We start from the raw sequence: 15,759 nt of genomic DNA, 5'->3' as shown, positions 1-15,759 counted from the left end.
GACAGGCCACTGGGCTAGCAGGGGAGTTCACAGTCAATCCTGCACGTACAGACCCCCAAAGTAGGCAGCCAATCAGACCTCTAGGTCAGCAGGAGCACTCTCCGAACAGCAAGGGAGAGCGGGTGGGTGGAGACAAGGAGAACCAGAGTGTGGCTCCAACTGTAGAGGAGGCAAAAACTGTCCTGAGACCTAAGGAGGTAAGACAAACTTCACACAGAAAGCGAGGCTCTGAGAGTAAGGCTGTGGTCTGTACTGGGACTGCAGCTATGGAGGAGCAGGGAAATGGGAAGAAACCAGAAATTGGTCGAAGACAGTTTGATCTCGAGTCTGAGACCGTCTCATGTGATCCTACTAATGAGGAAGACTTTGTGTTACTTGAAGGGGATGAGACTTGGATGCCATCTGATGGGGAAAACCACATCGCTTTTGACGACAGGATAAAAAGAGAGAATCTTCAATCATCTATTAAAAGAAGAGTTGAGGTCGACGCCTCTGGTAGCTACAGGGGCGATAACCGTCCGCAAACTTCTCGGTATTCCCCTCAAGAAAAGGGGACTGACAAGACGAGCAGAAGAAATTCGGACACACTTTCAGGCGCGACTGACTGTGTGGAAGCACATGCAAAGAGTTCAACCAACGCCTGTTTTGAGAGGGAGATGGGTCAACATTTGCCAGAAGTGACAGGCAGCAGGTGTCGGCTAAAAGGAGTCAGTCATGTTAGAGCTGCCCACACTGAGACAACTGGCAGGGGAGAAGCTGAGAGGGAGCTAAACATGAATGAACAGAGCAAGAGGCAAGTTTCAGCTAACATTCATAATAGGGGTTGGGAAGAGGTAGATCCTTCCTTAAAAGATACAGAAAAACAAGGTAAGGAAAGCCACAGTTCGGGATCTATTGCAGAGAAAACACAAGTGGGAGCCGATCAGTCCCATCTGAGCAGGTTTGCTGGTGCTGTATCTAAGAGGGCTAAAGCAGGTACTCCTCGTTCGTATATCAAGAAAGAGGACAGCCAAGTATTCTGCAAAGCCACCAGCTCTCAACCCCCCAAGCCTCCTAGCTCTGAAACACAACCTCTGCAAGAAGACCCCTCAATTTCATTGGAGCAATGTGATTTGATCCCTTGTCCTACTCTGCGAGGGAATGAAAGCATTGATGAAAAGATACAGATTGCGAGCTTAAAGAGGGAGAGCGAGATTGTGTGTTTCTCTGCTGTCATCACCCCTCCACCTGTAACTCATCGGTTGCCCAAGAGGAACACATCAACAGAAACAGAAATGGGTTCAAGTGTGGTAAATTCTGAGCCGGCGCCAGACACCACCCGCGCCTCAAGTGATGTGAAAGATGGCGAGACCATGCCAAAAGAAAAACCCAAAGCTAAAGGTCCACCTCCACCTGTCGCCAAAAAACCTAAAAACCCATTTATAAAGCTCAAAACTGCGCAGTTAATGTCTACTGATGTGCAAAGACGAGGAAAAGACCATCTGCGTTCTGAGGAGAGGGTCAAGAGAAGACACACCTTTCATTTTAACAAAGACCCTCCGTGCCACATTCCAGTTAATCAGGACATGTGCGTGCTGTGGGACGAGAGGGGCACCTACTCAGTGCCCACCAACAGACGGCCGCTGTCAGTAGACCTCAGCCCTTGGGAACACCTTTCACTCGGACACATGGATGATCGGTATGGAGATATGATTGACTTTGACTACTGCATTCGTATGGCAAATCTGTCCCCAGAGGAAGAGCTGCAAAACATTGACATGTTGGAGAGAAGGGTATTCCTGGAGAGACGGAACAGATTTAAAAGCTCACCCACACGTGTGCCCAAAAAGCCCCAAAATAAATTTGCATCCACGGAGACGCTAGACATACCTGAAGTCCCACCAGACACTGTAATCCAAAGACCAACACCTGCTTGTTCAAGGAACAGAGAAATCTACCCTGCTGTATCTGAAAGAGTCAGCGACAACAACCACGGTGTCTATGAAGAGCGTAAAGACACGACTGACTACAGTGGCGACAGGGACACAGGAAGTGGCGGTGAGGTGGATTCGTACAAGCCTGTGGCGGAAATTATCAGAGAAACAAATCAAATGCAGAGACATCAAGGCCGGGTCAAACCTGAAGGGGCCAAAGCTCAAGTTCGGGTGGCGGAGCAGAGTCCGAGTGTGAAGGTATCCCAAATGAAGACTGCCTTTGACGTCCCAAAGAAATCTAAAGAGAGACCACCACAACCTCAAACACCTCCGAAGAAAGGTAAGGACTTTGTTCATGTCTGAGACATCAGTTCAATCTGTTTTAATGACCAAAAGCATTCATACACAACAAAGAACGTGTGTTATAATATCACATTAAAACTCTTCAATTAAAAAAATGTCATGACAGAACTTGAATGATTTGGGGTTTGCTTCAGGTTTGACTGGAATCTAATTGCAATAAAAAAAAGTACAAAAATCTGATTTAAAGCTCCTATAATTAAAATGTTCAATATTTTATGTTAACACTGGATCAATTGACAATATGTAATATGAAGGTTACTCACGTTTGACAAATCCATAGAGAAATCTCAGCCAACATTGCAGTTCCCCTCCTCTCTATGTAGCTATAAGCCTCTTTCAGCTCATTGTTTTGGTTTTACAGCTAGCAAGGATAGCATTTTGGTTCAGCTCTCAGGTCACAGGAAAAAAATAAAAAGCTGTAATAAACTGACCAGAGCCGAACAACACCAACAGTCAGCAACAAGCTTCTGAACACAGTGAAGTAAAAAGAAATGTGAATGTTCACCAGGTGGCCAGAGACACACCTCTGCATGACCGCTAATGTTTCTCATATCAGTTAGGGATAGATGTGTAAAAAACCACTGGTGTAGATATTAGTCTTAAAACCTGTGTTTTATTGAAAGCAGCTGACGCATTCATGCTCTTCCAGTAAGGTAACAACAGCAGTCTTGTGATGCAATATACAACATTTAAGCTGAATTCAATCAAGAGTCTTGTTTTCCCTGAATGATTGAGAGGCTAATTCAATATAAAGCAAAGCAAGGTTTCCCTAACAGGGCTGAACTGTGATTCAGTATGACTGACATGACTGAGGACAAAGAACGTCTTCCTGTCATTTATTAAATTTGAAGACCATGTTAATACTCTCACCAGTGAGGGCGCTGGGTTTTGAATCTGTGTCCGGCTGCGTGTGTGTGTGTGTGCAGTTTGAATGCTGTCCCAGTGTTAACCTCCTCCCACACACACATTTACTCCTAGGTGTAAATGAGAGTATTAATGTGTCTGTCTGCCTTACTAATCCTTCATGGCAGTTTTGGAAGCTGTCCACGGTGTTTCCTCACCCTCTGCTGATGCTTATTGGGATTCAAGATCAAACCCCTTCGAAAGAAGAAGCAAATACATTTGAGATTAGTTTGTATTACTCAGTAACTACCTAGTAACTCCAAACTGTTTAACCTGATATAATCTCAATGCAGACCAACTCACACTGTCACCAATGAACTGTCCCCATAATGTGGCTAAACTGTAGGTTGACAAAAAAAATAATGTCAATTCAAGGTCCTCAGATGTCACGGAAATCGATTCCACCGACGCTGTTGATTTCACCCATAGTGATTTTCGGACTTCTCAGCTTATTAACTATTTATGAAAGCTGATCTTAATGAGGACCAGGTGATACGGTTGAAAGCCCAGAGGAAGAGTTATTTCAGTAAGTGGATCTCAGTTCGGGATTCTTCCAAGGTCAAGATAAAGTGAACTTTCACAGATATTTCCCAGGGCCTTTTATCTGTTCCCTGTTCATTTTTTTTTACAAAATCTAGTGGTGTCAGTGCTTTTGCAGTGGTAGCATCAAAAGTTTGGAACAGCCTTGGACAGCCCAGTCCATCAGATCCTCCCCATCGTGGGTCGGATCTGAGTTTGTATCGTGTGTTGAATGTATGTGTGTATGTATGTATGTATGTATGTATGTAAGGTGGTTTGACCTGTGCACTTTATTGTTTATGTGAAGAACTTTGTAACTGTTTTACAAAAAAAGGCTATACAAATAAAGTTATCAGAATTATATTATTATATTATACTAACAATTTTTTTTTGCAGTTTGTGAATGGGTACTAGATAATCAAATGGCATTAGACAGCATTAAAAATGTGACCTTTAATATCCACAGATGCATCTTAGGCATCGACTTACAATGAGGGAAATTGTAGATTTAGGAGCCCATGTGTGTTCTGACAGAATGGTTAATAGCTGATTCCCCTGAACACGTGTGATGTGTGGCTGAATCACAGACTATGAGGAGGGGGGGTGTTCTTTATTCTGTTTGGGCTGCCCAGGCCCGGGTGGGCTGGGACAGTGGGGGGAGGGGAGGAGGGCCTGTGGCACAAAAGATGCTGCGAGCGATGAAAATCCACATTTTTGCACAGCTGAACAAAAAACAACTGATACAGTAGGTCTACTTCAAAAGGCACGGAGAGGATGCAGCGAGACACCCAGTTCTCCTGCAGCCCCCCCATCCCCATTCACAGCCCAAATGAAATCTGACTTCTCGTCTGCGCATGTGCAGTAGCCGGTCGTCAAACGTACCCTATTGAATTTAATAACGATGAGAGTAGACGATTGCTAGTCTTCCGCAGGTGAGAAGCGGACAGGAGATGCTCTGTTTGTCATCTGGTATCCTGAAATACCACCAGATTTAAAACACTGCCCGCCGGCCACATATTTTGCAATCGGGAGGGGGAATAAGAGCGTAGCGGCTGAGCTTCTTTTTTGTGGAGACAAGGGATACTAGAGCAACGTCCTGCAGGATAAGGGCGCGCCTAAACTACCAGATTCATGTGTTGTGATTGATTACCCCCGTGCTTACGAAAATCTTGCATAGATTTAGGAGGTAAGAAAGCTTGAAAAGTCTTCTTCTTCTTTTCTGTTGTGCATTTTGCATTATGCATGTGATCTGTCGCTCGGGGCTGTGCAGCATCCATGTAGCTCGCTGGATGGGTTTGAGAATGGGAGCAGCCTAAAAGCTTGGGTGGAAATATCTGCACTTGCGTCAGCTGGCGGCGGTCCACCGCAGCTAACAGCTAGGCTAGGTCGCTAGCTTAACTGATGAACAGTTGGGGTACAAAACACAGAGGAGGGCTAGTGGAGCAGTTATGGAAAAATGACACATTACACTAAGACTTTACTGCTTTTTATGGAGAGAACACACAAAGCGCACGTCTACTTGTGTTTTATTTTAAAGGAAAATGTGAAAAAACACTCCCCTCGGGCTGCCTCCTCCTTGCTAGCGGTGTAACGTTTCGCCGCGTGAGCGGCTGTTGAGACGGGACCAGCCCCGGCACAGCTGCCGAGCTGCCGCCGAAGCAGTGCGGCGTAACACGATCAGCCATCATCGTCGCCACCTTTAACGTTAAACCTAATTTTACTTAACATACCTCGTTTTACCATGGCTCTAAACATCATACCAAAGCACATGTTTTGGGGCGTTTTCGAGCGCCGCTCACATCTGGGGCGTGCTCACCAAAATACAAATCTGCATACGCTCCTCACCCCCTTGTTCCACGTTAGCGAACGCTGCTAACTTGTTTCTAGCTAGCGTTAAACCTTTTTCCCCAACAGCTATATTATAACATTTTTGTTCAAAATGAGTCTGAGAGTGTAGTTTAAAATCACATATGTGCACTCATTATCGGTTTGACATTTCAGTTAGCAGCTACTCATTTTAATTGGGAGGAGGGGACCACACCGAGCTTTGTGATAACATCGGCTAACGCTAGCCAGCTACCATTGTTTAACGTTAGCATGGTGCAGCTGTTTGCACCCTCCATCACACTACATGCCTGAGAAATGGCACAAAGCTTCAACTATCAATCACGCTGGTGTTATACAAAGTGAAGATTGAAGTTGAAGTGCGAGTGATTGCATACTTGGTTGCACCCATTTAGATGCATTGTCCAGAGATCCACAGGAATAACAGAAAGGGAGGCCAGACTGTATTATCATTAAATACCAGAGGAGCCATGAAATTCTCCTTCAGCCTGCACTCCTGGTCAATTATATCATAGCATTAGCCTGTGACTGCTGAAACAAGGCCCTGGCCGCCACCATGGAGCTCAACAATGTGTGTGATGTGGGCACAGAGCATGTTGTAATGTATGGCATCAACTGAAGCCTGCAGGGAGGCTGAAGCAGCTCATTTTCTCAGATGCATATTTGCAATGAGGAGAGCTGCTTCTTGAATGGAGAGCTAATATTGGCTGAGGGAACGCGTTGTTCTGGTCAGCCGAGAAGTGTAACCCTGTGCTGCCCGGGCATCGTTCAGCCCTGCAGCCACACGATCACTGTTTTATGTCTCAGTGTGCTGTGAATGAACTATATCCAGAGCGAGGATTTGATTCATAAAGAGGGTCAGGCTCTCGTAATCCACCTAGAGGCTGATTGTTTCTTTCACTGAGATGATAATAGTAGAGATGGAAGTTCTATTTTAAGGCGAGGTACAGTACAGGTATGCATTTTGTCTTTGGATGAGGAACAAACTTGGGGGCGGCAATAGCTCAGTCCGTAGGGACTTGGCTTGGGGACTTGAAGGTCGCCGGTTCAAGTCCACCCGGACCAAAAAAGAATGATGTGGACCGGCAGTTGGAGAGTGCTGGTTCACATCCTGGGCATTGCCGAGGTGCCCCTGAGCAAGGCACCGGCCCCTAACACTGCTCATCGGGCGCCGTAGCATGTGTGGCTGCCCCTTCGCTCATCTCCTCTACACTGCAGTACATCAAAAAAAAAAAAAAAAAACTAAGCTTTTAAAAAGTGTCTTTCTGTTAATGCAAAACGATGCCCTTGCATTGGACTGTGTGGACAGTTCAGATTTTGAAGTTACGTCCTTTAAGTTATATGATAAGTGCCCATTTTCATTAGGGGTAGGGGTATCAGGGCCGATATTCAGCATTTTCCGATTATCAGTATCTGTGTTTTTTAAAAATGTCTTACTTTGGCTCTGATGCAAATCCTCTCACACAATGTTCAGCAACATCTGATTGTTAACACATCACAATTAATAGCATATAAACACTTGATAAAATGAATTTGCAAAGTAACTAGTGACTAAATTGTTCAAATAGTTGTAGTGGAAAGAAAAATAAAGGAGCAGGAAGAAAAAAAGGTACCTGAAAGTTGTACTTAAGAACAAATACGTCTAAATACGTATTTGACGCCATCGTTTACATACTGTATTAACCACATCAGAATCATAAATCAACTGCATGTATGAACCATAAAAATGTAACAACATTGAATTAAAGCAAAAGAATTGAAAACACCTCCAAAAATTTGGATTTACACAAAAAATAAGAAAAACATTCAAATCTAAAAATACAGTCCCCTCAATATAAACGTTTAATGCCTGATCATCTAAGCTATTTTAAGAACAGAGCATTAAATCGGCGATAAAATCTTAAGGCACGTTTAAGTTATGTTCAGTCCTTTTAAAAACTCTGGATGATTTTGGGAAAATCCATGTGTCTTTATTAGATCCAAAAGGCTGTGATTCATATTTTTCCATTTTAAAATAAATCCATGACTGAATGTGAAGAGGCAGGTGGTGACAGACCTGTGGGTAACTATAGAAAAATCCTGCAGCCTGCCTGACTGCTCAGTATGCCGCTTCAGACTGGCAGCTTAATTACTGTGCTCAGACTCTATATATCCACGTAATTACACAGGAAAGCCTGTCACTAAAACAACGGAAAATCTCCCTCAGGTATCAATAACAGTTTTTTGTTACTACAATTGGCAAGGCAAAGACATGTCAAGGTGTAGGAGAATTCCCATTGTATTTGGTTTTCTTATTTTGGCTGCAGATCAGGTCTGACCGTTTCCAAAGTTGTCAAAAAGCCAACAGCAACACAATTGAGGCTGGAAGCAGAAATGAGAGTCGGAATAAACGGGAAGAGGTGAACATGCTCGGGGGTGCACTGAGCCAAAACGTGATCATTAAATGTGGATCAGCAATTGAGATCATTTTCGGAATCGTGGAGCAGCAGCTCTGAGGTGCACTCACAGGAGATGATGTGGTAAAACATAAAAAGCACCGCCGCCATTCTTCATAAATGATGCTTCCATCTCAATAAATCTCTCCTGTACTTTTCAAGAAAAATGTAGTTAAATGCCAATTCTGTCTTCTTACCTGTTAAACTTTTCTTTTTTCTGTTAGTTACATAACAAATTATTCTTAATTAATAAATGTCCTGTAGAAGGATAAGAATACCAAGAAAAGTTGCCTGACTGTGATTACGCTCTATAATAGAAACTGCTTGTTGCAGATTTGTGTTTTGCAGCAAGCTGTGGAAGTGGACCTCATTCAGCTTCATGAGGTAGCATAAAATATTAATGATTGCTAAAACTTTAAATGTGTGCCGTCATCTTGTTACAGTAAATGGAACATATGAGCTGCCCAGGTTGAATGACATCCATACACTGTAAAATAGAATAAACATTACATGGATTTAAATGGTTTCTTTAAATACACTTCAAGAGGTGAAGTATTGTAATTCTAGTCATACAGCTTGTCGGATGGCATTAAGAAATCTACCACACAGCTGAGCTAAATCTAATCAAATCACTAGAGCAGAATTCTTTTTGATAAAGGTCAAATGTGTCCCATCATTAGCGTTATAAGTGAAGGTTTGTGGGGCTACAGAGATGCATACAAATCATATTCTCCAGACATAAGGGAACATACTAGTTTAGCATAGACCCCAGCAAATCACATCATTTTCATTTTTCAAGTGAAAATGAAAATGAAATGCCAAAATTACCATTCCCACTAAACTCATGTGTCATCACAAACACAATGTCCGTCAAACTAATCACAATACGAATCAGCTGGATAGTGTATCGCCCAGTTTTGGATGCTGTGGTTCAAAACTGAGAATCTACGTTTTTTTCTACCTGGGCCCCTTCTTCTGACAGGCACAAGTTTGATTTCCTGACTTAAATCATATGTTCAACCAGGGCTAGTCCTTGCAAATTATACATTTTTCTCATAATATGCTAATATACAATGTTATATAATTTGTTATCCGGTGAAATTTGAGATTGACATCGCTTTAAAGCTGCTTTAATTTTTCCTGCCTTCTAATCAGGCTGGAAATTTGCACTGAGATAAGGAGGTAAACACAGCTGGATGAAGACTGTGTCTCGCATACAGTTCACCTCAAATGCCTGCCTGGAGGAGTGCACCAGAGACATACTCAGTCACAGTTGATAAGCATAACGTCAGATCAGACAGACTTCACTGGCAGTAAACCAAACCAACCCCCAAGGTGTCTCAGGATGCTACATTTTGGCAGAGAGGGTTGGCTCATTTTCAGTTTGTAGAACATCAGTTTGTGTAGTGTTTATACATTTGAATTTATATTAGAAATATTTTTGATTAGGCACATTTCTGGGCCAAACACTAGGATGGGGAATCACCAGAGGCCCCCGTATTTTTTTTATTGTCGCTAAATGGGATTGCCAAGCAGAAAAATCAGACGTGTTATAAATACGTATCAGTCCTGCTGATCGTGACCTCTGCTGACCTTACCCAATACAAACCTCAGCACCATCTAGAGGACTGAAAAACCAATTGATTTATAATTCTGACACCAATAAGTTAATTGTGTATTTTCAATATTAATAACAATTTATATAATAAAAGATTGCTACTAGGCGTCTGTGTATCCATACAATACTGCCACGCAAACTAACGCTACACTCTGCCACCGGCCACAAAACACATACTGAATCCGAACTGTTTCTCTCTGCAGACATGCTGCGGCGAGTTGTGCGACAGAGCAAGTTCCGCCATGTCTTTGGCCAGGCCGTGAGGAACGACCAGTGCTACGATGACATCCGCGTGTCCAGGGTCACATGGGACAGCTCCTTCTGTGCCGTCAACCCCAAATTTGTTGCCATCATCATCGACGCCAGCGGGGGAGGAGCCTTTCTCGTCCTTCCCCTACAAAAGGTGAGAGGCTCGCCAGCACGCCTTTTGAGAGAGACATGTTTTATGTTCTGTTAGCGTGATTATAAGCAGCGGTTTGTTATTTGTTTTGGTGTGAAATCAGAAATGTTTAAATCCTGCACACAGGATCTTTAGCTATCAGTTTGGACGAGATGGCTGTGGCACTGACACAGAGGGAGATGCAAGGATTGTCCGTAAGAGTACACCGTATGATGTTATAGTATTGGGAACATGCTGTTAATCAATCCTATAGGCTTGTTCTCTGTCAGCAGACCTTCAGGATGAACCCTGTGACCCTGTCCTGCCGGTCCCCCGAGGCTCATATCTATAGTACAAACCAGAGATAATCAATGTTTAAATCGGTCGGATAGTAAAGGCATTCAGTGTGTATCCTGTTACAGTTGCCTCATTGAACACATGATACTCACAGAAGGGATGGGTGCTGCTGTGCCACTGTTATCGGCCCCCGGGTTCATTGATTTATTATTGTAGATATCACAGATGGACGTCCACCATGACAGTAAAAAAAAAAAGGTCATAACATACATTATCCAAGCTCTGGGTTTTATTTGCTTGTTTCTTAGGCCAGGATGAGGACACATGTGGGGAAGTCGCAGCATGATGAGTCATTAAGCGTAGTCATGCAAAGGACTCACATCTACAGAGCACAAGATAGTCGAACTGGTCATTTTCATATCTCTCTGACAGATATCAGCTTCCAGAGCGCCGTTGCTCCTCTGCAGCTCTCACTCTGTAACTCCTTTGTAACAGCAGTTGTCTCCCGTCTCGTAGACTGGCCGTATAGACAAGGTCTACCCTACAGTATGTGGTCACACGGGCCCGGTGTTGGACATCGACTGGTGTCCTCATAATGACCACGTCATCGCTAGTGGCTCCGAGGACTGCACAGTCATGGTAAGGACATGGTTGATCTCTGAAAAAGAGCTTTGAGGTTATTATTATTTTTGACAATATATATGTTGTGATTTAAGTGCTGAAAAGTTTTTTGATTGTATGAAGATATCAAATCTAGAATATTTGTAAGACATTTCAGAAATCTTTGAAGCGCAATCTGATGGAAGAATTGAGATAAATTGAATTGTTGTTATACAACGCAAGATTGTATAACACTACTCTTGTACTAGTTACCATATTGCCTATTTTGTATATCAACTCTATATTTAAAGAAAAGCAGCATATTCTTACTTTAAAGAAGCTGGAACCAGCAAATGTTTGACATCTTTGCTTGAAAAAAGATAGTTCTTATTACAGTCGACTTATTCATCGCAGCTCTATCTGTAAAAGGATTTCAGTAATTATTTTCTCTCTGTTGCTCTGATTGTCTTTGGCTGGTATGTAAATGTTTATTCCCTGGTTCAGGTTTGGCAGATCCCTGAGAACGGGCTGGAGAATCCCCTTTCAGAGCCCGTGGTCGTGCTAGAGGGGCACTCTAAGAGGGTCGGCATCGTGTCCTGGCATCCCACCGCTCGCAACGTTCTCCTCAGCGCAGGTAAGCTTGAACGGAGGCCTGTGGAACGTCTCATGCAATGAAACTGAAAAGTTTGTAAAGGGAAATGTCTTTGCTGTTAGTCGACTGTGCACAGCTGAACTCCAAATCAGACCAGTTATCTCAGGGATCACCTCCCGCACCGTTGTTTTGTCTGACACGAAGCGCTTAAAATAAACTTGGACACAGAGGTGAGTGTATTCAGGCTGCGCTGCATGTGTCCATTTTAGGGTGTGACAACCAGATTGTCATTTGGAACGTGGGCACGGGAGAGGCCATGATCAACCTGGAGGACATGCACCCTGATGTTATCTTTAGTGTCAGCTGGAGCCGCAACGGCAGCCTGCTCTGCACCGCCTGCAAGGACAAGAAGGTCCGCGTCATCGACCCCCGTAAAAAGAAGGTTGTCGCGGTAAGTCGAAGCGCTTGCACAGGGATTTGGAGCCTGGATGCTCCGCGTGTGGAGTAATCTTTCCCTGAATGAGCCTACAAACATGGCTGCCCAGTCTGACAAGTGTTGTTTCTGTTTTCAGGAGAAGGACAAAGCTCACGAGGGAGCTCGACCAATGAGAGCCATCTTTTTAGCAGACGGAAACATTTTCACAACTGGATTTAGCCGCATGAGTGAGCGCCAGCTAGCCCTGTGGAAAACCGTACGTCATCAGAGTGGATCTCACTTAATCCTGATACAGCACATAAACACTGCCATATCCATGACACAGCTGTAGAACACTGCTTTGATTGAAGTCCAGATATCGTCACTGGTTTCCATCATTTTCTCAAATGCTTCCTAAATGTGCTTTTTTTTCCTCCTATTTTTCCCACAAAAACACATTTTCCTCCTTTCTCTGCTCACTGAGGCTGTTGCACCTCAGCTCCAGCTGGGGGCAGTTTGTGGTTAAAGTCAAAGGGTAACACCATGATCTCACTTTTCCAGTCCTAAGTATTGGCAGAATATGATTTGTTATTGTTCAATATTGGCTATAGGAGAGGAGCACAGAAGCAGATTATTGGACTGAAATCATGTGCAGTTGTTCACTTTAGCTTCCCTACAATTACCACATTTTGTGTCTCCAGGATAACATGGATGAGCCGATATGTGTTCAAGAGATGGACTCCAGTAACGGAGTCCTGCTGCCCTTCTATGACCCCGACACAAGCGTGGTTTACCTATGTGGAAAGGTGAGCAGCCTCGTAGAGAGTTTTAAAGGTTTTGTCTTCTAATATTTCGATTCACGACCTGACTCTGAGCCACGACCATGTGTCCTCAGGGTGACAGCAGCATTCGGTACTTTGAGATCACCGATGAGGCGCCGTTTGTTCACTACCTCAACACCTTCTCCACCAAGGAGCCCCAGAGAGGCATGGGATACATGCCCAAAAGAGGCTTGGATGTCAACAAATGTGAAATCGCAAGGTACTGCAGCAATTCTGTTTTGGATTGTTGGTTTATGACTTTTGTTCAGTATGTCCTTCTGTGGATTGTGCAACAAATGTTTAGTAAATGGCTCATTTAAAAAAAAAAAAAGTATTATATAATTTGTAAGCAAAATCCCAGGGCTGCATCTAATGATTGTTTTTATTTATCGGTGAATCTTCTGATACAGTTAATTGCTGGTTTTATGAAACATCAGAAAACATGAAGCGTGAAAAAGTTATGTGAATCGATTTGTTATAACAATAAACTTTCACATTATAACAAGATAAATAGTATATTGTTATACCAAGAAAAGTTTCTTGAGAAGTTTGTATTTATATTAACTTTTTGATATAATCGCAGTTAACTGTGCCACACTGTATGATATTAATCATATTATTTGAATCTTCTCTGAAGGTTTTACAAGCTGCACGAGAGAAAATGTGAGCCAATCATCATGACAGTCCCACGTAAGGTAAGTCTGTGTCTGTTTCAAGTAATGAGTAAATTCGTCCCTTCAGCATTTTGCACCGTCCTTCCTCTCTTCATGACGTTTCCTGTGTCCCCTCCACCTGTCCAGTCGGATCTGTTCCAGGACGACCTGTATCCCGACACGGCCGGCCCCGATCCCGCCCTGGAGGCAGAGGAGTGGTTCGCCGGGAAGAACGGCGGGCCCATCCTGATCTCGCTCAAAGACGGCTACGCGTCCACGAAGAACCGCGATCTGAAAGTGGTCAAGACGAAGAACGTCCTGGAGACCAAGCCGGCCACGAAAGCAGAAAATATCCCAACTGTCCCGAAGCATGTTTCAACTCCACAGCCCTCTGTAGTGAGTGTCAATCATGTTATTTGCATGCTTTCCTTCAACTGTATTTTCTATTTTTCTTACTTTAACTAGGTTCTTCTCACAGATTAGTATGACTGTTTGCTGCTGCACAGCATTTTTCTGCTGACATTTGGATTCACAGTAATTACTATGGTTGGAACAATCCTCTAAAGTTATGGTTCAGCACATACTTTGGTATTTGGGTCACACTTCAGTGGACCAGCCAGGGAGAATGTTGACTGCTGGAGAGTTTCAGTTCTTGTAAAATCTCTGCTCATTTTGCCAGGAAAATGTTGTTTTAAAGTAGATAAGATGCAGTATTTATCAGCCAGAAGAGTCAAATGAGAGGTCGAGCTAACCTTCTTTCCCTTCTTTGACCAGAAAATGGAAGACAAACTGGAAGAGGTACTTCGAGAGTTCAAGTCACTCAGGGACCGCGTCATCCTCCAAGACCGTCGAATCGCCAGACTGGAAGAGCAGGTCGCCAAGGTGGCCATGTGAAGACGCCGGCTCCTTCCCAGGATCGTTCATCATTTTGGAAAGAACCAAAATGGAGGGGGGTCAGCCAAAATTCTCACTAGATTCGGCTTCATAGAGCTTGGCGTCGTCCCTGCGACGACACCGGGCCGACATTCCAAGACAAACTTTATTTTTTTCCTCATCAAGTTTCACTCTACGCCCCGACTCACAGAGAAAAAGGAAAAACTCTCGCAGCAGCTCATGTACACATTTGAAGAAAAAGACATTTTTGTTGAAGGAAAAAAGTCTTAAGTCTTTTGTTTTTTTTTATCGTTTTCAAATTTGTGGTAAAACATTCTCATGTGAAGTTTGTACTTACTACTCAAAAAACTGTATGTAGCATCAGTATTTCCATTGTTACTCTTTTGTGTTGCCAAATATGAATCGTGTGCGGTTTTCATGCACTGCTTTTACATTTTTATTTTTCTCTCCTGTCGTACATTCCAGTCACAACCTGGTAGATTTATTTAGTCGAGCTGGAATTTTTTTTTTTTTAAACAATAGCTGTTTTTCCCTCCCACCAGTTTGCTCATTGATAAACCATCAGATTTATGAATGTGGAAGAATTTCCTGGATTCTTCTTTTTTGTTCCTGTTTCTTCTGGGCTTGAAAATTCGACATTGGGTTTTATTGGGGAGGGAGGAGGGGGGGATGGGGGGGTTGCATCTCTCTGGTGTAAATGTTGTGCAAATGTAGTGGTGCCTCTCGTCACTGTTAAGGGTCAAACTACAGTCGCCCTCTCCAGTGCGTATTTGGTGTTGGGAAGGGACCACTCACCCAGCTTGTGTTTCACTGAACCCCTGACAAACAGTTCTGTGCACATAATAAAGATTTTACACATGATACACCTTTCTTCTTTCTTTATAGTCTTTGAGCTTCTCGTAATCTCTATCCGGTCAGGAGTCTAGAGATCATTTACAGATATATGGAAATGTCAGCCGGTGAAGTTAAACTTTGATGCAACAGAATCTGCTGGAAGTTGTACTAGATATATCAGCTTTGATCAGCAGAAATGTTACTTTTTTAAATGTGACATTCATTAGGAGTTGTTTAGAAGGTCTAAAAGATAGCTGTAGTTGTTATTTACTTTGTAGTTTAATATTAAACAAACAGTATATGATGATTATGAACACTAACCAGGTAAAGATGACAGTGAGAAGTGGTTGTACTGATAGCACTCAATCTAAAGATTTATATATCGTCTGCCTTACATTTGATTAATCTATTTTATTGATGAATTTGTTAGTCTGTAAACAATAAAATAATAAAAAACAAAATGATGGATGCTGAGCTTGATAGGACCAAATCCCAAAGACATCCAATGCACCATCAAAGAAGAGAAAACAATACATTTAAGGGGAATATTTGCTTCCGAGATGACTTAAACAAATATATGATATCAAATACTGAATCAAGATGATGATTTCTGTTCTAACTCAACCTCAGTTCCGACCACCGAAGCTGGAGAATGTCTTCAGTTGGCTGTCACGTCTT

The 15,759-nt window shown here is 43.0% G+C and overlaps 1 protein-coding gene across 2 annotated transcripts; it reads left to right on the top strand.

The window, feature by feature from the left end:
• Positions 1-1,461: 1,461 nt before the first annotated feature.
• On the top strand, positions 1,462-15,110 carry LOC115592947 (coronin-1C-A-like). 2 transcript variants are annotated; one of them, XM_030436222.1, is made up of 11 exons: positions 1,462-2,253; positions 9,800-9,999; positions 10,789-10,911; positions 11,377-11,506; positions 11,734-11,915; positions 12,037-12,156; positions 12,581-12,685; positions 12,775-12,920; positions 13,338-13,395; positions 13,501-13,749; positions 14,128-15,110. In XM_030436222.1, exons 1-11 carry the CDS (start codon positions 1,566-1,568, stop codon positions 14,245-14,247), a joined length of 2,121 nt encoding a protein of 706 aa, XP_030292082.1. In that variant the 5' UTR covers positions 1,462-1,565; the 3' UTR covers positions 14,248-15,110. The 2 variants fall into 2 exon arrangements, with proteins under 2 accessions (XP_030292082.1, XP_030292083.1); XM_030436223.1 differs by lacking the exon at positions 1,462-2,253 and adding an exon at positions 4,548-4,884 and having other exon boundaries at positions 14,128-14,247.
• The last annotated feature ends 649 nt before the right edge of the window (positions 15,111-15,759 follow it).

This window comes from Sparus aurata, chromosome 12, assembly GCF_900880675.1.
Source record: "Sparus aurata chromosome 12, fSpaAur1.1, whole genome shotgun sequence".
Taxonomy (NCBI): Eukaryota; Metazoa; Chordata; class Actinopteri; order Spariformes; family Sparidae; genus Sparus; species Sparus aurata.
The sequence above is the reverse complement of the archived record's forward strand: the minus strand, read 5'-3'. Positions and strand labels throughout refer to the sequence as shown.

Excerpts from the sequence above, each read along its gene's own strand:
- LOC115592947 (XM_030436222.1), top strand. The coding sequence starts at position 1,566 with ATGTGCGTGCTGTGGGACGAGAGGGGCACCTACTCAGTGCCCACCAAC. Across the intron at positions 13,396-13,500 it reads TCATGACAGTCCCACGTAAG|TCGGATCTGTTCCAGGACGA; the intron begins GTAAGTCTGTGT and ends CCACCTGTCCAG. Across the intron at positions 13,750-14,127 it reads CAACTCCACAGCCCTCTGTA|AAAATGGAAGACAAACTGGA; the intron begins GTGAGTGTCAAT and ends TTCTTTGACCAG.